We start from the raw sequence: 24,246 nt of genomic DNA, 5'->3' as shown, positions 1-24,246 counted from the left end.
GAGGGTTATGAACCTGGATCCCGGTACCAGCCCATTCTTAAGGGAGTTGAGAGACCAGAAGTCCCCTGGCATAATAGGAAGGAAGGAATTCAATGACTGGGAGACAAACTCTGAAGCTGGTCTAATGTGGGTTCCGCTCACCCCCTGGGCTGTATCCCTTAAGCCAGAAGATGGAAGTGTGAGTCATTTTTATAAGCAGTCCACGGGCTTAAGCCAGGGAAGCTGGTGAGAGATGCTTCTGATGCAGTGAAGCCTCATTCTCAAGGGAGGTGGGGAGCTGCTGTGGAGGAGCTGCTGTATGAATATCTGCGGCAGAAGAGTGAGCACAGTTCCCAGAGTGGTCTCACCCAGAAGAACTAGGCTGTGCTTAACTGGTCAAGGGGTCGCTGGGAAGAAAACTGGTAACTCCATCGAGAAATTTATTGCTGATGTGTGGAATAGACAAATCTCCAGTTCTGGTGAGCAGAGGCCTGAACTGGGGTCACTGTGATAGAGAATCGAGGCCCCTCACTCAATTCCCAGATCAAAGTCAGCGTCCAGACTCAGGACCTCTTTGATGAAGCGGAGGCCTGGCAAGCTGCGGGTAGTTGCTCTGCTATCCCACCTCTTCCTTTTAGCCTTCCAAGAAGGGACCTTCCAGTGTTTATCCAAGTAACTGTGTCTTCAGGAAAGGAAAATCCTCCCAGAGGCAAAATTTAAGCAATACTTCTCCTAATCCCACCTGATTAAAAGGAAAGATTAGCCTGAGTCAGGGTTTATCTTCCGTGGATTCTTAGTTGGTTAGGAGCTACTGGCTTAGCTGAATGGTTAGGAATTCAGAAAGAACAAAAAATGGGTGATAAATTGGTTCAGGGAAGAGGCCCGGCTGGATATATGAAAATAGACTCAGCTTGAGAAAAGGGTTCCATGTGAATCCTATTGCAAAAGAAGTTATTTAATAATCATGTAGATAAGATGGACTCCTCTGCAGAAGCTAATCAATCTTCTTTCCAATCTTCTTTCCTAGTCGTTTTGATGTTTGCTCAGTGGGTTCATGATGGCAGAAATGGATGCTGAGCCTGGTCTAAACCACATGGGTCTCCCCTCAAAGTTAATGATACGGTTCTGTGAAGGAACCGCATAGCTACTCGTGGAGAGTTGATTACAAAGGCCCAACATCATAACAGAGGGAGCGTTGCTCTGTCATTACTGGCAGGCATGTTTGTTCTAGATTTGGATTTGCTTCCCTTGATTGTCAGAACTCTGCAGGACTCTTACTGAAAGTCTTTTACTCTTGTAATGGTGTCTCACACAGCATTGCTTCTAAGAACTCCACAGTGAAAAATAACACAGTGATTGGCAAGTGCCCATGAGTTACAAGGTTTTATCATATAGAAACATGTGAATATAGCAAAATGAATCAAGGCTTAATGGAAATGAAGTCATGGAGGCAGCTTGGAAACACGCCTTAAAGGTAAGATGCTGTTTGGGATGGAGTCCACTTTCTAATATGGTGACATCCTCCCACAGCCAGAAGATGTGGGTCTAGACAAAAGGGTGAACACTGGGCTAAAGTCTCAAGATTGCTGAATAATACACCTGCAGAATATTTGCTTTCCATCTAGTACCTGTCCCATTTCAAGACTGAACTCGGTTTGCCAAAGGAGAAGTACCTCTAAGCCTTCACAACACAGTCCCACTGAATTAGACCTAAGACTAGCCATTCAGGGCTCCTCAGGCCAGTGGAAAAATAAGCACACAAGAGAAACGTGGGTGTCCTTTGTGGTCACTGCCACCATTGATTCTCAACTGGACAAAGGAAACGGCCTTTGAATCCAGGTTCCTTTCCTTGGCCTTCCCACTCCCTGTCCTGAACTGTCTTTCCTTTCTACAGCATAAATCCCAACATAGCATTCCCTTGCTGAAAATGGCTTCTCATTAGACTTAGAATAACCCAAACTCCTTATCATGACCTGCAGTGCCCTCTGCCCATGCCATGACCTACCTCCTGGCCACAATCCCTCTCCTCTTGCCTTGGCTTGTGGCGCTCCATGACTCTCACATTCTCTCTGAACCTCAGACACATCGAATTCCTTCTGATCTTTGGACATGTGATGTTTTCTGCTTGGACCACTCCTCCCTTGGACCTGCCCTCAGCTGCCTCCTACATGTCTCCACTCTAAATGTCACCTCCTTAGGGAGGTCTCTTCGCCCTCTCCTGGGCACTGTCCACCACGTTATCCAAGTTCATCTCCAGAGCAATCACTCGTGTCTGGGATTATTCTACTGATGAACATGTGTGATCTCTTTAAATGCTAGGATGTCAACTTTTGATGATGCTTCTTACTCTCTGCTATATCCCAAAGTTAACAGCAGTGCTTGGGTCATGCTTGACACACCACACATTTTTGTAGATTGACTGATTCACCACTAACTAAAAGGAAGGTGACTACTAAGCAAGCAGGACTACTAACAACTCCGAAGCACAAGGAGTGAAGGTTTGAACCTTCTCATCTCACAAAGGACCCTACCACGTAAGGTGCAGGGGGTACATACAATCGGAACTGGGCAAGCAAAGTCAAAAATAGCACCTGGGGTCTTGCGATCAGAGGCAGAAGATATTTCCTTTTTTTTTGGATGTCTTGTATGTATACATAATATTTTCTTTATTTTCTATTTCCTTTTCTTCTACCCTTCCCACATATTATAATAAGGTGTGTTGCTAAAACTTACCTCCGGTTATAAAAATTGAAACAGTACTGCAACAGAACTGGAGGAAGGGGCATGACTCCAAGGTCCTAGATTTGGAATGGTATGCAGAAATGGAAGCTCCTTTGAGGTATCTCCCTTTGCGAAAGGCATGGGTGTCTTTTCAATTATACATGGAATAATTGCATCATGTTAGAATGAAGACCCTTTAGAAATGAAAGCCCTGAACCCTGCTTTATTCTTCTTTTTTAGTACTATCTGACATGCTAAATAGTCACTTGCCAATTTATTGTTTGTATCCCTTCACTAGGATATAAATCTCAGAGTTAAGGGACTGCCATCAGCTGGCACGTGGTAAATAAACATCTCCTAAGTGAATGAGCAAATGTAGGACCTGTCCAGAATCTCGTATTTCTGACAATACCTGGATTTCCTCTGGGGAATTACCCCACCTTCACAGTGTCCAGCTTTAGTGCACAGGGAAGCCATTTGGCTCCCTCCTCATCCAGCAGGCAAGGGGTCCCTGGAGGCACCCAATCCTTTTTCCTGTTAGTGCCTGCCAGGCAGTGGACACATCACCTAACCTGGAGAGTCAAATCCTCTCATCTGGAGCTTTGATTTTGAGTGCTTGGCAGGAGGACAGAAGCACGGTTGGCATTCCCTCATTTCCAGGGTGGTGCCCTGACCAGCCCACCAAGGCCCTATGGCCTTTCCTACAGTCCCTTAGCTCCCAGGAGCAACCTTGACCGCTGTCAGTTTCCTAGCCTGCTCCCCAGCCATCTACCCCATCAATTCTGGAAGATCCTCAAGCCCTTCCAATAAACTCTCTTTTTGCTTAAGTCAGCTTTTGTCTCTTCTCAGAACCCTAACATCAAACCACATCAACCAGCAGAAAAACAAAACAAAACACAGAAACAGTGTTACAGAAAGGATGGAAATAGGCTATGTGTGCACTTATATGAATATGGGGTTGGAGGAGAACTTTTCTACATTTCTACCATCCTAACAACATTAATTTCATTTTTGCCTATTCCTTTTAAATATTTCAAAATCATTGCAATTATGCCATGCATGCGACTTTATTTCCTATTTTTTCTTACTTAAAATTACAGTAGCCATTTTTCAGATTGTTTCATCATTTTCTAGGTATGTTGTAAACAGTTTTGAAGTAGCCCCTTATATAACAATTCAACTAATCAGTCCCCTGTAATTGGACACTGAGAGTGCTTTAGCTGTTTTGCTCTCATGAACATCTTGTGCATGTAGCCTTTTTCTCCTTTGGGTAACTTCCTTAAAATAAATCACCAGAAGCTGATCCTTGGCTCAAAGAGAATGAACATGAGACATATGGCCAAATTCCAGAAGGATTCTAAAGAATTTCCTTTTTCACCAAGAGCATATAAGAGAATATGTTTCACAAAACTCTGAATGGAAAGAATTTTGACATCTGGTAAAGAGAAGGAAAGGAATTCTGGGTAGAGTGAGCAAGCAAAAACAGGCAAAATGGTATGAAAACCTAGAGCAGATGGAGGGAAAAATGAGTGGTAAGCCTTGGCAGGACATGATGGAAGGTTAGATTGGGGTCTAAGGAAAAACCTGCATTCCAGTTTAAGGCATTTGGACTTTATTCCATTAATAAATGGAATAAATGGGGAACGTTGGAAAGGAAATAAAAAAGTAGGGGTTGAACTTGAAAAATAACTCGGACAAGAGTGTTTATGGACACAATCGGAGGTGGCAAAGTTGGGTAAGGTTTCATGATCTTGGGTGAGGATGGGAAAACTGATGCGATCCACTGGCTCCGGGGACAGGGTAGTGATGACACTCAGGTTTCCATCCTGCTCCTATAAGGAGTAGGTGGAGCCACAGGAATAGCTGAGGGAGACTAAAGCTGTTTCAGCACGCTGAATTCGAGATGTTCACAGCCTGTAGCCGCAATCTCATTTCTTTTCCCCATTATGCCCCATTTGGCAAAATCATCTAACCTTGAATCTTCTTCTAAGTGTAAGTGGAAGGGAATTAGAAACCATGCAAACACCATCAGGAACAGTACTATTTCCTCATTATTCACCAGCGCTTTGACCTCTTACAATCTGGAATCATCTAATTCATAATCTGCCCCATTTCCTCAAAGAGGCAGTATGGTCCAGTGGTTAAAAACATGGACTTTGGGGAAGCAGATCTTGTTCAACAGACAGAGCGTTTGCCTACCACATGGAGGGTCCAGGGTTCAAACCCAGGGCCTCCTGACCTGTGTGATAAGCTGGCCCATGCACAGTTCTGATGCGTGCAAGGAGCACCGTGCCATGCAGGAGTATCACCCATGAAGGGGAGCCCCATGCGCAACGAGTGTGCCCTGTAAGGAGAGCTGCCCCATGCAAAAAAAAAAAAAAAAGCGCAGCGTGCCCAGGAGTGGTGCCACACACATGGAGAGCTGACACAGCAAGATGACGCAACAAAAAGAGACACAGATTCCCAGTGCCACTGACAAGAACACAAGTGGACACAGAAGAACACACAGTGAATGGACACAGAGAGCAGACAACCTGGGCGGGGAGAAGGGGAGAGAAATTAATTTTTAAAAAATCCTTGGAAAAAAACAACAAAACACAGGCTTTGGTGTTGAAAACTCTTACTGTAAGTTCAAATCCCTTTTTCTCTGCTTCCTGGGGGAATGACTTGGGGCTGCTTACCTCTTTATGACTTGGCTTTTCTCTCTGTAGAATGAGGATAATAATCATATTCACTGATTATGGTTGTAATAAGATTACACAAGCTATGGGAAGTGATGAAGAGATGTTAGCTCTTCTTCCCATCAAGCACACATGCCTTGCTTAACAGCTGATGGGCAGTGAAATGGTGGGCATTGGTGCAGAGGAAACTTTGCTTTTTTTACAAATTTTAAAATCATTCCCAAAACATATGGTATTAATAGAAATCAGCAAACATTTATTGGGTAAACTCTCTGAGGGCATGCTAGCTGTTATATTACATAAACTGCACTTTGGTGTTCAAACAGTTTTGGTGAATCTCCAACACCCAAAAAGAACTTTAAAAAGATTAAAGTGGTTTTAATCTTTAAAAGGGGTGGATATGGCTCAAGCAGTTGAGCTCCTGCCTTCCACATGGAAGGGCCCAGGATTGGTTCCAGGTGCCTCCTAAAAACAAACAAACAAGCAAAACAAATGGAAAAAAAAACTCAGGGAAGCTGATGTGGATCAGTGGTTGAGTGCTGGCTTCCCATATATGAGGTCCTGGGTTCAATCCCTGGCCTCCAGTACCTCAAAAAAAAAAAAGATTATGGTGGCATAGCATTGTGAAAGTAATTAACACCACTGAATTGTATATTTGAATGTGGTTAATGTGGGAAATTTTAGGTTGTATACATGTTGCCAGGATAAAAATAAAGCAAACAACAAAACCACAGAACGGTACAACACAGAGTGAACCCTAATGTAAACTACAGGCTATCCTTATTCGCACAATGATAATACTGTTTAATCACTTGTGACAAAGGTACCACACTAATGCAAGATGTTCATAACAGGGAAAACTGTGGAGTGGCAGCAGTGGAGGGTGGAGGACTCTGCACCTTCTCCATGATTTTTCTATAAACCTACTATTGCTCTAGTAAGGAAAAACTTAGGGCGCATCCCTGTATGTTCCATTCTTATTTGAATCTCTACCTGTAGGAGTTTTGGTGTGCGGCCACCACGAGAGGAGCACACTTGTCAAACTCAGCCAGCCGTGAGGCCCACGGAGCACCCACGCTGCGCATCTGTAAGCTACTCATGCCTGCAGGCTCAGGCAGCCCGTCTTCACCACCAGGCAAAGCACAAACAGCTCCCCAGAGAGGGATGGCAACGCGTGACCGCCCGAGCTCCCTGGGTGAGGTAGAGAGAAGTCAAGTGAGCATTTCACGTGACCTCTGGAAGAAGCGCTCTCAAGCCAGGGGCGCTGGGACACTCACCGTTAGAGGCTCTCATCTGCCGCCTGCGCCCCACACGATCCAGCCCAATGGGCGTGCTTTGGGAGAAGGTGAATGGTCGGAACCGGGCGGAAACAGCTCTGTATGGTGGCACCTGGTGAGCTGGCACGGGAGGCCTGGGTGCGGGCTACAAAAGGAAGACACAGAACCCTGAGGAGGTGCCAGGAAGTCACAGCTCTTGCAAGCTCCGCGCACAACCAGCTACGAGGAGCTCAGGGTTTGCACCTTGAACAGCCACTCACAAGCGTTAAATGTTTTTTTCCAAATCATGTCAAAAGCTTCAGGCTGCACCCAGGCTCCCTTGCAATGAGTTACTCTAAAATGCTTAAAAACCGCTTTTGACAGGTCACCTCTGAGCCCACAGCCTCCTATGTCATCTGGTCAGCTACCTACCAACAAAGAACCAAGTGTGAGTGAAGAGGAAAAGCAAGTTATCTCAGACAGACCCAGCATCAGAGCGTTAAGATGCCTTCCCAAGGCTAAAGAGACCCATGAGAGTTATGGTCATGGCCGATGGGGTTTACTACCAGGGCAGATGGCCCCTCTCTGGAAATGGTGTTTATGTGTGATGAATCTGGACTCAGATGGGATCTCCCTTCATAAGACTTTCATACTAATCTGCTGGAGGTGCAGTTAACGTTGGGGTTTAAGATATAGTTAGGGGATTTGAATATCTGGACTGATAATGTGATAGCCAGGTCCTGAGCCTCAACAGACTCCAGCACCTACAATCTGATTTATTGGACTTACCACACTCAGCTAAGATGGAGTTGAAGAAGGACAATCACCACACCATGGAGCCTAGAGTGATTACAACTGAAAATGGGAGGATGGCAGCCAGCATCCATGTGGAATCTGAGCCTCCTCTCGACATAGAGGTGCAATGGACACAACCAATCCAATGTCCACATAGAAGAGATGGCATTGGATTGGGAAAAGTGGACATGGTGGACGATGGGTATGGGGAAGGGCAGGAAGAGATGAGAGGTGGGGGCGTATTTGGGACGTGGAGCTGCCCTGGATGGCGCCTCGGGGGTGATCACCGGACATTGTGGATCCTCACAGGGCCCACTGGATGGAATGGAGGAGAGTATGGGCCATGATGTGGACCATTGTCTATGAGGTGCAGAGGTGCCCAAAGATGTACTTACCAAATCCAATGGATGTGTCATGATGATGGGAACGAGTGTTGTTGGGGGGGGAGAGGGGGGGTGGGGGGGTGGGGTTGAATGGGACCTCACATATATATTTTTAATGTAATATTATTACAAAGTCAATAAAAAAAAAATACATGAGGCAAAAAAAAAAAAAAAAAAAGATGCCTTCCCAGGAGCAGCCTCCAGAGGAATCAAAAGCAGTGGCAGAGGGCGGTCACAGAGCCAGGCGACTGGACTGCAGTCACCACCAGCTTATTCCACCTTCTTTTGCTGGTCCCTACAGACCCTCTGCCTCTCAAGGCACTCAATAAATACCTGTGGGATCAAATACAATTCCTCTTTACCTAACCTAATGGAACTGTTGCACTTTGTTGAAAAGGAGAGTTGGTTTCTATAAATTTATACGGTCTCTTGAACTGTCTGTAGACCTTTGTGATTTTCCATAGTAGCCGTCCCTATAACAATACATCAAAGGCCAAGTCTGTTCATGCTTCCCTTATGTTTTCCTCATATTTTCCCACCCAACTCCCAGATAAGTTATGTTGCAAAAAAACCCCCACATTTTACTACACTACTCTTTGATGCTCTAAAGTGAATGAATTCCTAAGGGTACAAGTTTCCCCATACTCTCTTTCGAGTTAAAATAGATGAAGATGTTATTTCGCTTAGGACTGCTTCCTAACTGGTGTGAGGGGTACCTCCAATAACGAAAAGTTCTTAAAGATTTCATGGTGTTCTTCAACTTAATTTGATTTCCCCTAAAGAATTCAATTCAACGTGATTCAATTAATCCAGAGTTTTTGAGGGCTGGGTACAAACAAGGCATTTCAGGAGTATATAAACATATACTCCAAAACTAATAAGGAATTTCCCTCTGGAGAGAAGTTTTTCCTGTTATTTATGACATTAGTGTGCAGGTTTTAAAAATGAAATCGGGCACTTACTCCTATACTGTTCTGTGAATCCCTGACCTTGGGTAATTAGTCTCACCGACCAAAGGGCCTTTGTATCCTCAAAGGGCTCACAGGGTACTGATAAACACTTGTCAAATTACTAAAACATGCTAAAGGACCAATTTTAAGATGTTAACCTGCTGTCAAGCCCATTGCAAAGTTGCAATTTGAAAATAAAGGTAAGAAAGTGGAAGAAAAAAATTACTTCCTATCTTCCAAAAAAAAAATCAATTTCTTCTTTATTTTCTTCCTATCTTTATATTTTAAACAAGGATGACACCTTCTTTTTGAAGAATTGCTTCGTTCAGGAAGCTCCTTCACTAGAGCACAGCTACTCTTGGCAAAATTCATGGTAGTTAGAAACAAACAGCAGTCTAGTCTCACATATTATTTGAGAGCCCAAGAAAGAGAGAGAGATTAGTAAAAGGCATCCGAATGTCAGATCGTTAGTTTTCATTCATGCAGGTTTTCAAACAAAGTCAGGAAGAAAAGGTTGCGAGTGGCTGACATCATACTCGAGGGAGCGAGAAGAAAGGAAGAAGCAGCGTCCTGTTTAGTTTACAGCCGGGGAACAAAGGCCAGGAAGCTGAAGGCTCTGTGCTGCTTTAGTGGAAGCATATCAGCTCTTACTTGCGTTAGCAGGTTCTCTATTTCCTCCGTCTGGTTGCTCCCATAGAAGCGGACCCCACCAATTATGGAGATGGGTCTTCTTCTCCGGTGTCCTCTGCGGCAGCTGACGGATACGTCGTGCTCTGCGGCATCAGGGGGCGCCATGCTCGGCTGGCTTTTGCTCTCTGCAAGGTCCACTTTCGGGGTGTCTATGGCCACCGAGTCTTCAGGGATAGAGAGACTCCGGCTTGCCCACTGGTCATTGTCTGAGAGGGGCCGAGGTCTATTCCTTTTCCCGGAGCCCCACCTACTCCTGCTGACCCTCTGCGCCTCCGTGCCTGCGTCCTCCTGCGGCAGGGCTCGCATCCTGGGCTCAGCCGTGACCACCTTTTCAAACATGAACAAGCAGGGTGAGCTCAAATATCCAGGCAGGTGTCAAGAAAGAGCAAACCATACATTCCTTCCCTCCTTTACTCAGCCCTGCCTCTAGGCAGTCTTAATTTCCTGGTCTATTTTAAAAAAAGGTATTTTGTTGAATAGACAGTGAGGACAACGAAACATGGATGAAAACGAGTAAATCTTTCATTCGAGCTGAATTAAAAGCATAATTTAAATAGTGAAACTCAGTGGCCCACACAAGCTAGGGTAAGAAACCATTGTAAAATAGATGGTTTAAATGAAGTGAACTGTGGTAGGTGGCTCCCAAATATCTGTTGAACAATAGCCTCGCACCAAGGAGGTCTAAGGGTAGAAGAAATGAATGTGTAATGCTAGACGCTGCTACTCAAAGGTATTTTCTGTCACTAACGTAAGCTACTTAAACAAACAAAAAAAAAGAAAGTGCTTTAAAAATAGACGAGGCTTTGAGAAGATTAAGTCCAGGGCTCAGGCTGGCTGCCTCTGAGCCCAGGCGCATGGGCGTGGTAGCACTAACGAGAATTCAGGGGGTTAGACTGAGCCTGAACTAGCTGTGTGAACTTGGAGGAGGCACAGAAATTTTTCTGGATCTCAGATTCCAGACTAGACAATCCCCACAGCTCCAGGGTCTATGGTTCTAAACCAGGCAACACTTTCTAATTCTTCAGATAACTTTTTGCAAGGCCACACAAGGTGCTAGGCAAAACTAGGAGTTCTGGAACCCGGTTGTAACATCAGGCAACCTCCTAACTTTGAGTGTTCAGTTCTGCAAATGGTCCTTGGGGCATTGCAGGCCCAGGTGAGGATGAAATGAGACAAGGGTACAGTTAATTAATACATTACTTAATGGCACCCCTGACTATCACGAGGCCACGGAACAGCCACCCCCAGATGAAAGCCTGCTGGGCCCAGGCAGTCCCAGCGTGGAGACACAGGATGAAGCAGGGCAGGCGGTGGCAGAAGGCTGCCACACCTGGCGGGCAGGAATGGGTCCCTTCAGGCCTGCCACCTTGTGCATTATTTAATAAAACAAAAGATCCTGTCGGGCAAGGGTGTGGGGCTGGGTGAGTGGAGCTCCAGGACGAGAGGTCAAGTGCCACAGAACGGTGGCGGGGAGGCGTGCCAGGGGCCCTGAGGAGATGGCATGCGGGGTCACAGAGCCACTGCCAGGCACAGCGGGGGTGGGGTGGGAGGAGACCCAGCCAGCGGGACACAGAGTACAGTGCTGGCCCATTAGTGGCACCAGAGAACTGAAAGGCAGGGCTCATCGTTTCTACTCTGATGTGCCTAAAAGTTCACCGAAACCCAGGTCATAAAAAATCCCCTGAACTCAAGATGCAGGAGGGGATTTGCAAGTACTCTACACCAACCCCCTTGCTTTCAAATTAGGAACACTTGCCCATTAAGGCAACAAGGCACTGAAGCCTGGGTCTTGTAACCTCTGTTCTGGGCATTTTCCACTAAGCCCTGCCTCCTCTGCTCAAGCACATACTGTTCAGGCCTTAGCCACCACCACTTACTCTTTTACAACCCTCACTGCTCTGAACTGTATCTTAGGTGCAGATCACCACCAAGAGGAAAAGACGAAAGAAGTCATGGACAAGTTAATATTCTGCATTACGCATGAAAAACACTTTATCACAGATAGCTTAAATAAATGACTCAACAAAAAGGTACAGACAAGTAAACAGTGAGAATAAAACCAGTTCTGCTATCACCGTGCGATAAAAAGGTGCAAAACAACGTATGAGAACAACAGAAGTACAACAAAATAGCAGGCAAGAAGTGATCTGCTCACCTATCTATGTACAAGTTTTTTTTGATTTTTAGTTTTTTCTCCCACTTATGTAACATGCAGACTGCTTTTCTTCACTCATGCTGAAAATAAGAAAATAGATTCAGGAAAACAATAAGCTATCTTAGCTGCTCAGGTAACAAATCCTTCTGAATACCAAACATACTCCTGGAAATGATCTAAGCTGGGTGAAGTTAGGTATGCCCAAAGCAAGGAAATTATACGGCCAGAGATACAGCAGGGGATTGGCAGGTCCTTTTTACATGTTGTACCTCAGTTGTCAGCTCTTGTTCCCACACAGGTGAACATGTATAAAAACTAATTATAGCTCTGCTTCAAGTTTTTATATGGTTCCATTAAGGACATAAAAGGAGAAAACACTCTCTCTAAATGGCCCAGAATATTCTAAGAGTTGCAAAAATTAGCAGATGGACTGCAAATCGATCATTTGCAAAAAGCTTACTAGAACACATAAAATTGATATTTTATTCCTAGCAAAAGGACAGAAGGAGGGGTGGGGCTAAAATCGCTCAGACTTAAGCACACATTCAAATATTGACTCATAGCTAGAAGAGAGTTACATTCCTTGTAAAACAAATCTGAACTTTGATGGATATTCTAATTCCAAACCTTTTTTTAGCCAAGTTCATTTACTTTGGAAATACTTCCCAAGTTCATTTCAGGGAAGGCAGTTTGATTGTGGCTATCCTTGAAACTACAAAGGCGCATACCAACAAGCCACCCTCTCTCCCAAAGCCCAAGAACCTACCTGCGGCCGGGACAGGGCCAGTGGCTGTCCACAGACGCAGTGCAGGAGCAGGCAGCCCACCACATTCATGCTATGGCCTTTGAAATCTAGACTCGGGGGTATAAGTGGCCGGCCAGGTTCTTTTCACACTCTAGCAGTCTAAGCTTTGGAAGAACTCAGGACTCCCAGAGCTAGAGGAGGCAATTCACGCCCAAGTCACAAACTTCTGTAAACAGATTACACGCACAACCCTTTTAACTCTTGCTCCTCAGGACAGTTTTTGTTCACCCCCTAGTCAATTGTACTTTTTTTTTTCCCTTCCTATACTAGATTTCTTTCTCTGCAAAAGTAAAATCCAAGATAGAACTGAGACTTCCCATTAGATGCTTTGAAAAAAAATTGGAAATCACACTGAAAGCAAATTATTAAACCCAGGAAGAAAGGCTCCCTCCCCAAATAACTCAACTTCATACACATTCATTCCAGAGTCTCACCTAATGTCTCTAAGTATCAGAAGAAAATATTGTAAGTGAGAGACTTAAAGATGCTATGTGAAGATTTGGGAGAAAATGTAAAGGAAGATGTCTTCACACTTGAGCTAATCTGAAGGTATTCTGGGAGATACACATTGATACAATGAGCAAATCTTCCACATTTTTCCCAAGTTACTGCAAAGCTGAATACCATGTGGAATTCAGGTACAGTACAGAGACCGACAATTACAACTACAGAATACAGAATTCCCAGCAGTCACGAAAGCCTTGTTTGAATGCCTGCGACATGCCAGATATGTACCTAATCCAATCTCCACTACCACCCTACCAAGTGAGGAACTATCAGCCTCATTTTATTGCTTCAGGCATTGGAGCTACAGTGGAATTTATTTTAATCTATGATTACTAATGAAAGATAGATAAGCTAACTCAATGAAATCACTTGCTGGAGTTAATAAGGCCAGGGAGGAGAGGAGCCTATCTCACAACCCAGCCTGTCGGATTCCAAAACTGTGGACTTGACCTCTCCACCTTGCCACTCTGCATCCTGGGCACCTACTTCTGCACAAGGAAACTAGAGAGGGTAGGTTTTCCTTTTCTTAGTCATGGGTCTGTCTGGAGGGAGGGGAGAGGCTTTGACAGGAATCAGAGGTTCTGAATCCCTGGGCAATCTGGTCTCCATAGACCCCTTCTCAGAATGATGCTTTTGAGTGCCTAAAATACAAGATAGGGTAATAAAGAAAATCAACTAGCTTGACACAGAATCATCACAACATTAAAAGAATTGTGGCCTATGTTGTAATTTGTGCTTCTTTACTAACACATGGGGTTAACAGGATTTACGACAGGGCTAACCACGACCTACTTTTTTGGGTAAGATTTATTATATTTAGTTTTCTTCCCTCCTCCCCCTGTTTTCTACTCTCTGTGTCCATCTGTCCATCTGTGTGTTCTTCTGTACCTGCTTGCATTTGTGGCAGCACTGGGAATCTGTGTCTCTTTTTTGTTGCATTATCTTGCTGCGTCAGCTCTCCTTGTGTGCGGTGCCACTCCTGGGCAGGCTGTGCTTTTTTCACGTGGGGTGGCTCGCCTCACGGGGTGCAATCTTTGCGCAGGGGACTCCCCTACACGGGGGACACCCCTGCGTGGCACAGCACTCCTCGCACGTGGCAGTGCTGTGCGTGGGCCAGCTCACCACACGGGACAGGAGACCCTGGGTTTGAACCCTGGACCTCCCATGTGGTAGGCGGATACTCTATCAGTTGAGTCACATCTGCTTCCCACCACCCACTTTTAAGTGACGATGAATATAGGTGATATTTGATGGTATCAACAAACAATGTACTATGAGGTGAAAAAATATCAATGACAATATCACAGGCATTGCTAAAATTGCTCTGGTTTGATGCCTGCATTCATAATTGAAGAAAATGCTAAAATGTTGCTAGAGATTAGCAAAACTAAAAATGTTCCTGGTTTCTGTGAGTGGTGCCTGTGGCTGTACCTCCTCTAGCCCTGGGTTGAACTGCCCTAGGCTGGATAATATCACTTAAGAGCTGCCTAAGGTACCAGTCCATGAGGTCTGAATCCAGAAAGATGAAATTTTAGGCCTTAGCATGTCACTGTTTAGAACTACATCACTACCTCAGTTTCCTTAAATGAAAATTAATGTGTCATAACCAAAATACTCTGCACATGCCCATTTTTCTCAGCATGGGGGTAATAGAGTGAGTGCTTAGAATGGGATGTATTGTAAGGACTTTAAGTGGGTAAGGGGAACTTATAAGACTTCAGGTTGATGAATACACTTTGAGGAGGAGTTGAAGGCAAGAGTACGGAAACATTAGTGAATTTTGAAAGAGATTTGAGCTCTAAGTCCATTTCCTCTCCACCACCCCCCTTTCTTTTAATATCACAGGGATGGCATAAAGTTGCTTAGATATCTTAAATTTTCAAATTGCTTTGCCATGTACCTAAAATTGTTTTCAGATAAGTAAGGAAGATATTATTATACCCAACTTACAGATGAGAAACTGATCATGGAGAGGGCAGTAGATTTATCTTCATGGCATAGCACAAGAGATAGGTTAGGCAATTTAATTTTTAATTTCATCTTTGAAAGGTAAGTCCTAGATAGGACCCCTCCATTAGCAGCTGTAGTTCAGAAAAAAGGCAATATGGTTTTATGGCTTAAAAAAAACCACTTAGCAGCAACTTCCAAATATACAGATCCTGGACATTGCTCCTCAAAAGCTTCCAGGTGCTCAACATGACTGCGTCTCTTCCGCTTCTGGTTTATGCTTTTCTTTTACATTTTCTCTTGACTATATTTGTGTGTGTATGTCTCTGTGTCTAGTAAAATATATGTCACATAAAATTTTCCATTTTATGGCGCAATTGCCAGGGAACCTCTCTCCCCATCAGAGGTCTCCAAGTTCAAATCCCATGAATCCTAGAGGAGAGAAAATGAGAAGAGAAGAAAACACAGACAGCAAAAACAGCAGGGTGGGAGGAGGGGAAGGGGGGGGAAATAAATCTTTAAAAAAATTTTTTCTCCCCATTTCAACCATTTTTAAGTGTACAATACAGTGGCTGGGATTTTTTTTTTTTTTGGGGGGGAAGAAAGAAGTAAAGCTATCTTTATTTGCAGATGACGTTTTTGCATGTCATGGCTATTTTTGATCTATCTTCATCGATGTATACACATTTTTCTCTAGCTCTTACCTCTACTTTTTTCTCTGTTCTGTTCTGTTCTCTCTCCTTATTGCCTTGTCCTCTTTCCCTCAATCCAGCATAGCATATATGAAATATGGACCTGAGTCATTATGATTCATTTCCTTGCCTATCCTTAATTTTTGGAAACAAGTAGGTAGAATAATCTCTCTCTCTCCAAAGTTGATTTATACTTTCATAGCCCTTAATGGGGAGAAAAAAATTATCCTAGCATAGTAATAGGCACCTACAACCCAGGTATACCGATTTCTCCAACACCTCAAGCTCATATGCCTTTTCCTAAATCGCTTAGGCTAGTTAAAGAACAACCATTCTTGGTGGGAGGGATGAATTTCAAGAAAAAATTGCCCAAACAAGGAGGAGGACTTAGTTCTGAGAGGCAAATAGCAGAGAAGCAGATTTGGCTCAACTGTTAGAGTGTCTACCTACCACATGGGAGGTCCACGGTTCAAACCCAGGGCCTCCTGACCTGTGTGGAGCTGGCCCAAGTGCAGCGCTGATGCGCAATGAGTGCCATATGCCATGCAGGGGTGTCCCCCGTGTAGGGGAGCCCCACATGCAAGGACTGTGCCCCATAAGGAGAGCCGCCACACATGAAAAAAGTGCCACCCGCCCAGGAGTGGCACCGCACACACAAAAAGCTGACGCAGCAAGATGACGCAACAAAAGGAGACACAAATTCCCAGTGCTGCTGACAAGAATACAAACGGACACAAGAAGAACAGACAGTGAATGGACACAGAGAGCAGACAACCGGGGGGGATGCGGGAAGGGAAGAGAAATAAATTTAAAAAATAAATCTTAAAAAAAAAAAAACCAAGAAGTAAATAGCAGCTCCCCCTCGACTTAACTGAGTAAAGACAAAAGATCAGGGCTGGCTCAGCTCCGCCTCTCCACGTTCTTCCTCTAGTCCAGGAATCATTGTCGTAAGGGACAGGCACCTTCATTACATTTTCCCACCATTCTCTTGCCCTTCACTTAGATTTAGCATGGTCTGGACAGGGCCTGAGCAAGAAACAGACCAGGCACACACCGTAAAGTAGAAATGTAATTTACCAGGTTATGCTTTCCGTGGCTTATTGGCAAAAGTAGATATTAACTCTCCTTACAATGGGCTGCATCTTTGATGGAAGATACAAAGGTTAATCTATACAAATATTTAGTGGTTGGTGGAATTTTGACAGCAAATGCAATGACAATCGACTAGCCAAAGGGTTTTCTAATTACTGTGGAATGGTAATACATGTATATCAGTAATATTATTGCAACTGTTAAAAGAGGCCCCCAAAAATAACACCTAAGAAAGAGTTGTAGTCTGGAAAGTGGAAAGTTGTGGACTTGTCTCTTGGGTGCATTTGCTTAAAATTCTTGAATGATTACTGTTTCTTATCTGCCCTGAAGTGAAAGGGGAATGTAGTGGTGATGGCAGACTCTTCAATTGGCCTCACATATGTATAAGTGATGATTAAAATATGCTAAGAACACAGCTGGTGAGTCTATGGCCTTGAAACTTGTTTCTTAGGCTCATTAGGTAATATACTAAAAGCGCAAATATTGAAGTTCATAAAGAACACTGTATTTAATATTGAAAGCACAGTTCCATGAGCATGAAAACCATTTTGGAGTACTATGAAATTTCTAAGTGCTAAGTGCTACCGAAGAATACTAGACTGAGAAATCAGTACAGCTGAGTTCATTCCTATTTTATTTAAAATGAAGGAATGGGGAAGCAGACGTGGCTCAACTGATAGTGCATCCATCTACCATATAGAGGATCCAGTGTTCAAGATCCTGGGCCTCCTGACCTGTGTGGTAAGCTGGCTCACGTGCAGTGCTGCCCCACACAAGGAGTGCCATGCCACACAGGGGCACCTCCATGTAGGGGAGCCCCACGTGCAAGGAATGCCCCGAAAGGAGAGCTGCCCCACGTGATAAAAGCACAGCCCGCCCAGGAGTGGCACCACACACGGAGAGCTAATGCAGAAAGATGATAAAACAAACAAACAAAAAGAGACAGTTTCCCAGTGCCGTCTGATAATACAAGTGGATGCAGAAGAATAGACAGCGAATGGACACAGACAGCAGACAAAGCAGGAGGGGAGGATGGGGAGAGATATAAATAAAAATCTTTAAAAATAAAATAAAATAAAATGAAGGAATGGGAAGGTGGATGTGGCTCAACTGATAGAGTGTCCACCTACCACATGGAGGGTCCAGGGTTCGATACCCAGGAGGGCCTCCTGACCTGTGTGATAGGCTGGCCCACGCACAGTGCTGCCAGGTGAAAGGAGTGCCATGCCACGCAGGGGCACTCCTACACAGGGGTGCACCACGTGCAAGGAGTGCGCCCCGCAAGAAAAAAGCCCAGCCTGCCCAGGAGTGGCACCGCACACACGGAGAGCTGATGCAACAACAACAAAAAAGAGATGCAGTTTCCCGATGCCACCTGACAATGCAAGTGGATTCAGAAGAGTGCACAGTGAATGGACACAGAGAGCAGACAACGGGGGAAAAGGGGAGTGAAATAAATAAAATAAATATAAAAAAAAAAAAATGAAGGAATGAATTCCACAAGACGTGATTAACTCCACGTGACTCCCCTTGGACCTCGAATCACCTGCCTCCCTCACCTGGCTGCAGGGATGTTCTTCTGGGCTCTTACTGCTGACCTGGATCCCACGAGGTTGAGAAGCTTTGGCTGATGACTTTTCCTATTCTTGCCTTCTGCTATAATAATTTCTGGCCGGAATTCCATTTTTTAGGCTTTATCTCCCCATCTCAGACCAGCCTACCATCTCAAAAGACTGTTAAATCTCAAAATCTACAGCACCACCAATGCCCAGTTAACACCCCGGTAGAGAAAATAACAGGATTGTAAGATGCAGTTTTATGCTGGACTCATTTAAGAGTAAACAGTTTAAAATGACCATAATATGAAATAAATGGACATAATTTCTGCATCTTAAAATGTATTCTGAGCTCTGAAATACGTACTGAAGAATACAGAGGTGTACTCAAAACTTCTTTCTGCAATTAAAAAAATATGTAATTTTATAAAAATGAACATATTTTCCTCTTTTGGAATTAAGCATATTGAGCAAAACTAAATATTACAAAATCAATAACAATGTTTCAGATGTCAAAAGTCCAACTGTTTTTCTTTCTTTACATTTTTTTTACACATGTCCTCACCCTCCCCTCCCGTCTCTCCCCCTCAACCCATTAGAACATCGGCATTTATGTCTCAACACCTGTTTTGACTTTCATTGTATAGAGACAGCAAAAGGAATCCGGAGAGAGGGGAAAGGAGAGGAATGGGAGGCATTCCAAATTTTCAGCAGGAGAAGACTGTGAAAGGTGCCGTTCCCAGCAAAACAGGCATTTCAAGCCTCAGCACACAAACATGCAAATCGACAACTACAAGTGCCTGTAGAATCAGGAAAATCAAGGGTTCTTGGATTAAACTGCGGAACACAATGTTCTTGAATCACCTTTCTCCTCATCCAGCTTTTTCATTTTAGTTAAAGACAGCCATCAAGAAGGACTCTATTCCCCTTTCTTCTCGTTCAGTTCCAGCCCTTATCATTCCCACGAGTCCATTCAATAGCTCCCTAAAGCAGCTTCTCTATCTCCAATGCATTCTCCACCCTACCCCTAAAACACAGATCTGATCATAACCTGCCATCACCGAGCAAAATCTGGGGCCGTTCGAAATTTGATCCAGTGAATCTTCCCAGTTTTGTCTTCTGACACAAATTACACTCCAGCCACATTCCACAACTCACCATTTGAAACAAATATACCTTAAGCAACTGTAAGTGATGTAAATGCTGCTCCTTCCAGGATGAACTTTTGCCCTTTAACAGCCTGGAAAACTTGTACTTAACCTTCACAATTTAATTCAAGTATCACCTCCTGTACGAAACCTTCATAAATTCCTGTCAACTCATTCCTTTCTGTGTCTCTAGCAAAAACACTCACTACTGTATACAGCATTGATTTATTTTTCTGTGTACCTCACTTTATAAAGCACCTACTTATAGCCTTTTTAAACTATCTAATATTATCTTTTAAAAAATTTTATCCAATGCTATTTTTATATCCTCAGAGTCTACACTACTGCCTGAGAAATGGACAATTAAAAATGCCTCTTGATTGGGTAAATGGATCGAACCTACAATTCTATTATTTACCCTCCTGGATTAGTATGCAGGGTGTCAACTCAGCATCTTGTTGCTGTTGATTTTGAAATTTAAGAGTATCTTGAGATTGTAGGGTGGTCTGAGTTCACAGATGGATAAGTGAACAAATGAACAGACACTCTGGAATGACGATAAAACTGTTCTCATCCTACATTCTTCAGGAAATCAACCTCACCATCAACATCTCCTTTATAACCATCGCAAACTATGTGTCACCTTGAAAACAGATTGACTTGGATTTTCCTTCCCCATTATCAACAACTCTGTTTTTTTTTTTTTTAAAAGATTTATTTTATTTATTTAATTTCCCCCCCTCCCCTGGTTGTCTGTTCTCGGTGTCTATTTGCTGCGTCTTGTTTCTTTGTCCGCTTCTGTTGTCCTCAACGGCACGGGAAGTGTGGGCGGCGCCATTCCTGGGCAGGCTGCTCTTTCTTTTCACGCTGGGCGGCTTTCCTCACGGGCGCACTCCTTGCGCGTGGGGCTCCCCCACGCGGGGGACACCCTTGCGTGGCAGGACATTCCTTGCGCGCATCAGCACTGCGCCTGGCCAGCTCCACACGGGTCAAGGAGGCCCGGGGTTTGAACCGCAGACCTCCCATATGGTAGAGGGATGCCCTAACCACTGGGCCAAAGTCCGTTTCCCAACAACTCTGTTTTAAAAGCCTGTTTAATCTCGGACACATTAGTACTTAAGGTAACAGGTGCTTCCCAACAAATAAATTTTTTTTTTAAAGATTTATTTATTTATTTATTTAATTCCCTCCTCCCCCGGTTGTCTGTTCTCTGTGTCTATTTGCTGCATCTTGTTTCTTTGTCCGCTTCTGTTGTCGTCAGCGTCAGCGGCATGGGAAGTATGGGCGGTGCCATTCCTGGGCAGGCTGCACCTTCTTTCATGCTGGCTGGCTCTCCTTACGGGTGCACTCCCTGCACGTGGGGCTCCCCTACATGGGGGACACCCCTGCGTGGCATGGCACTCCTTGCGCGCATCAGCACTGCGCATGGGCCAGCTGCACACGGGTCAAGGAGGCCCGGGGTTTGAACCGCGGACCTCCCATGTGATAGACGGACGCCCTAACCACTGGGCCAAGTCCGTTTCCCCAACAAATAAATTTTTGCTGCTGGCAATAGATTGTACAAGGTAAGGTAGATTTAGGATTTTGTAAAATCTCTTTTTTTACATTTTCTCTGTATTTTCATTCTTGATTAAAGCATTATATTGGAAGGAGATGGTGATTTGTGGTAAGAATGAAGAGAAAGCACTGCACAGACAGGGTACTTCAGTGGGAAGTTAGAAAAACAAGAATAGAAAAGAGAGTCCGAGAAAGTAATGACCACTTCCTTTGGATTCTTCCTTCCTTTCAGCTACACTCATGGATTACAGACAGATTTTATCACCCTCTTGCTGAAACCCACCAATGAGCCTATTAAGTACACACCAACATCCGATCTGTGGTACGCTAAGAAGACTACAGGTAAGAGCCCGCTGCTTGTACTGGGACCAGCACAAAGTCTGCAAAGCAAGGGCAAGAGACAGGACCAGCATTGTTCTTATTTCCACAATGAATAAGAGAATCTACTTAGAGGTATTGCCACAAAATAGTTCAAATATGATTAATTCAAAACTTGTCAATACAAGAATTATAGATGAGTAATTCATACCAAAATAAGATTAAAAATACATAGCCAAATGGACAATGGATTCTTGTTATAAATCAATATAGGAAAAGTTTATATTGTACCTTAGAAAATGGTGCTGTAATGGTGCTGTAATGGTGACTTCGCCTAAGTCACAAATTGTATTTCAGCTCCCTGCCACCTTTCCCCCAACCTGTGATACTGATTTACTAAAAATCTTATGGATCTGACCCTAGAGACATGCTGCTTCTAGGTTTCCAGGTGCCTGCCAGGTAAACTACTGAAAGGAGTTGCCAGAGAAGGGACTGACGTTCCTTAATTGAGCTGCCTAGCCCAACTACCCTAAAAATTCCACAGGAAAAAAATCCTGAGGAAGGACTCTGATTTGAGCAGGGACCAATTGCATTAAGAAGTAGGCCATGCTGGAGGAAAAGAATTCTAGATATTGGGTCAAAGAGAAAATGGAATGAAAACTCATCACATGGCTGAAATCCCAGCATTTGAAACTGAGGCTTCTGGGAAGGTCTCTTTTTTAAGGACATATATGTGGTTAGTAGTAAGACTGGGATTTGAACTTAGCCAGCCCTACTCCTAAGTCCAACTGCTATACACCATTTCCCACCCCCTCAGAAATAGTTGGCGCTGATGTCTGGCAACCAGCTCGTTGGCCCTGATTTCCTAGGAGGTTAGTAGGGAGTATCAGTCTAGGGCAGAAAGAGAAGCTGTGAGTGTTCTGGCCTCCCTACCCCACCTGAGCCCCTTCCTCGATTCCTGCACCCATGCTGTCTCCCTGAAGTCCTCCATTAGCATCACTTGGGTTATCTTAAATGAATGGAGTATTCCAAATTATAGTTTTGCCCCCGAATACCAATGGTAGAAAACACTTAGGAAATATTCCGTTTAAATAGTGACTTGTGGCAATCTGTACTTAGGCTCCTCTGTCAACTGAACCCATGGAAATCCTTCCAAATCTCACGCCAGACTCATCAAAATGAACATGCGTCACAAGCCAACCAGGAAATAATTCCCAACTTTGGAGGCTGTCTGATCTCGACTGATTCTAGAATATTTTTAAAAATCTTAATTATTATAGGCAAATTAAGAGGAGAGACACAGAACAGGAGAAAATCATGGATACTCGCATCGATTTCTTAAATAGTCATCAGGCAATACTAAATTTCCCCTAGGGAATACTGAAATTTACCTTCTTGTATTTTGTGACTTCAGTAAGGTCTTATTACACCTCTGTTTTCCACAAATTAAAGCAAGCAATAATTAAAAGAAAATATGAAAACGTTCGCTAATATACTTAATATTAAAAGTACATGTGAAGGGATACATGCACAACTATGTGATTATCCCAAATACCAGTGATTGTACACTTTGGATAGATTGTATGCTTTATTAATATGTATCAATAAAATTGACTTGTTAAAAAAATTACATGTGACTTTTTGGCTCATTTACATGTTATTCACAGATTAAACGATATATCATTCCATATGTGAGATATAACTGATTACAAATGGTAATTATGATAATTTCTAAATAAAGAAAAGCTGGCATTTAGGATCAGGTGTACAGGTGTGTGTGGCAGACTGAATTATGTATCCCCTGAAAGATGTTCTTAATCTCAGTCCATTCCTGTAGGTGTGAACCCACTGTAATGAGAACCTTTGGAAGATGTTATTTTTAGCTAAGGTGTAGGCCAACTGAATGAGTTTGTCCTTTAACCCAGATTACTAGAATCCTTTATAAGCACAATGAAGTTCAGACATAGAGACAGCTATGGAAGAACAAGAACTGGAAGCCAACAGAACCTGGAAGGGAAATGAGAAGATACTGATGTACACTGCCATGTGACAGAAAAGCCAAGGACCCAAGGATTGCCAGCAGCCAGTGCCAGGATGCCACCATCTTCAGAGAGAAAGCCTGGCCTTGCTGACACCTCTGCTTTAGACTTCCAGTCTCAAAATTGTGAGCCAATAAATTCCTGTTAAGTCAGCCCATTGTATGGTATTTGTTCTAGCAGCTAGGAAACTCATACTGTGAGTATTTCATCTCTCCCTTCCCTCTCTTGCTAATGGAAAAGTCCTATTGACAATACTTCCTGTTAGAGAAACTGTTCTGGAAATGAGCCATTAGAAAGTTCAAGAATTACATGTATCTAACAATTTTCTTTAGATTTTACGTTTTTGGAAATAATTTTAGAAGGCTTTTTAAAGTTTATAGAGTCCCATCTCTGTCAAACCTTGAGCACTCATTCAGAAATACTTTCAAACCTTCCACTGGAAAAGGACTTTGTTTTTATGTAGCAGTGGGAAAAAACCCTTTCAGAGCAAGTGGAAACTTTTTTCAAAACATTGAGTTAGAAAATTTGAACTCCGCTGTTAAAGTAAAAAAGCTACTTTCAAATTTATACTGATGACCAGAAATTCTATGATTTAACATTCTTTAGGAGATCCTTTATCTCTTTAGGAAGTTTTTCTTCCGGAAACAAAAACAAACAAAAAACCCTAGGGGAAAGTTAACATAAACTAGGATAAAGATTCCTGATCCCTCACTAAAAAGTACTCCATGAGAGGGAAAATATCTATTGAATGTCCATCCCAGGGTTGCTCTTTAGAGAATGATAAAAAACACTGATGCATAATAGCAGACGTTCCTATAACAGAATGTTAATGTCATTGGAAAAATGTTTTTAAGAGCACAAATAAATCATATTTGAAAAATTATCTTTTCAAATGTAATTGCAGTTTTTATGATTCAAATTCTAAGGGAGAAAAAATTACTGAAAACTCAGTGAAGTATGGAAATTTACATTCTC

The 24,246-nt window shown here is 43.4% G+C and overlaps 1 protein-coding gene across 1 annotated transcript in view; it reads right to left on the bottom strand.

Moving 5' to 3' along the window:
- Positions 1–24,246, bottom strand: part of SPATA13 (spermatogenesis associated 13) — a 146,241-nt gene that overhangs the window by 53,295 nt on the left and 68,700 nt on the right. Inside the window, 2 exon segments of the mRNA XM_004453079.5 lie at positions 6,659–6,803; positions 9,417–9,782. Of these exon segments, the coding sequence (XP_004453136.2) occupies positions 6,659–6,803; positions 9,417–9,782 (511 nt within the window).

Source organism: Dasypus novemcinctus, chromosome 15 (genome assembly GCF_030445035.2).
Source record: "Dasypus novemcinctus isolate mDasNov1 chromosome 15, mDasNov1.1.hap2, whole genome shotgun sequence".
Lineage (NCBI taxonomy): Eukaryota > Metazoa > Chordata > Mammalia > Cingulata > Dasypodidae > Dasypus > Dasypus novemcinctus.
The sequence above is the reverse complement of the archived record's forward strand: the minus strand, read 5'-3'. Positions and strand labels throughout refer to the sequence as shown.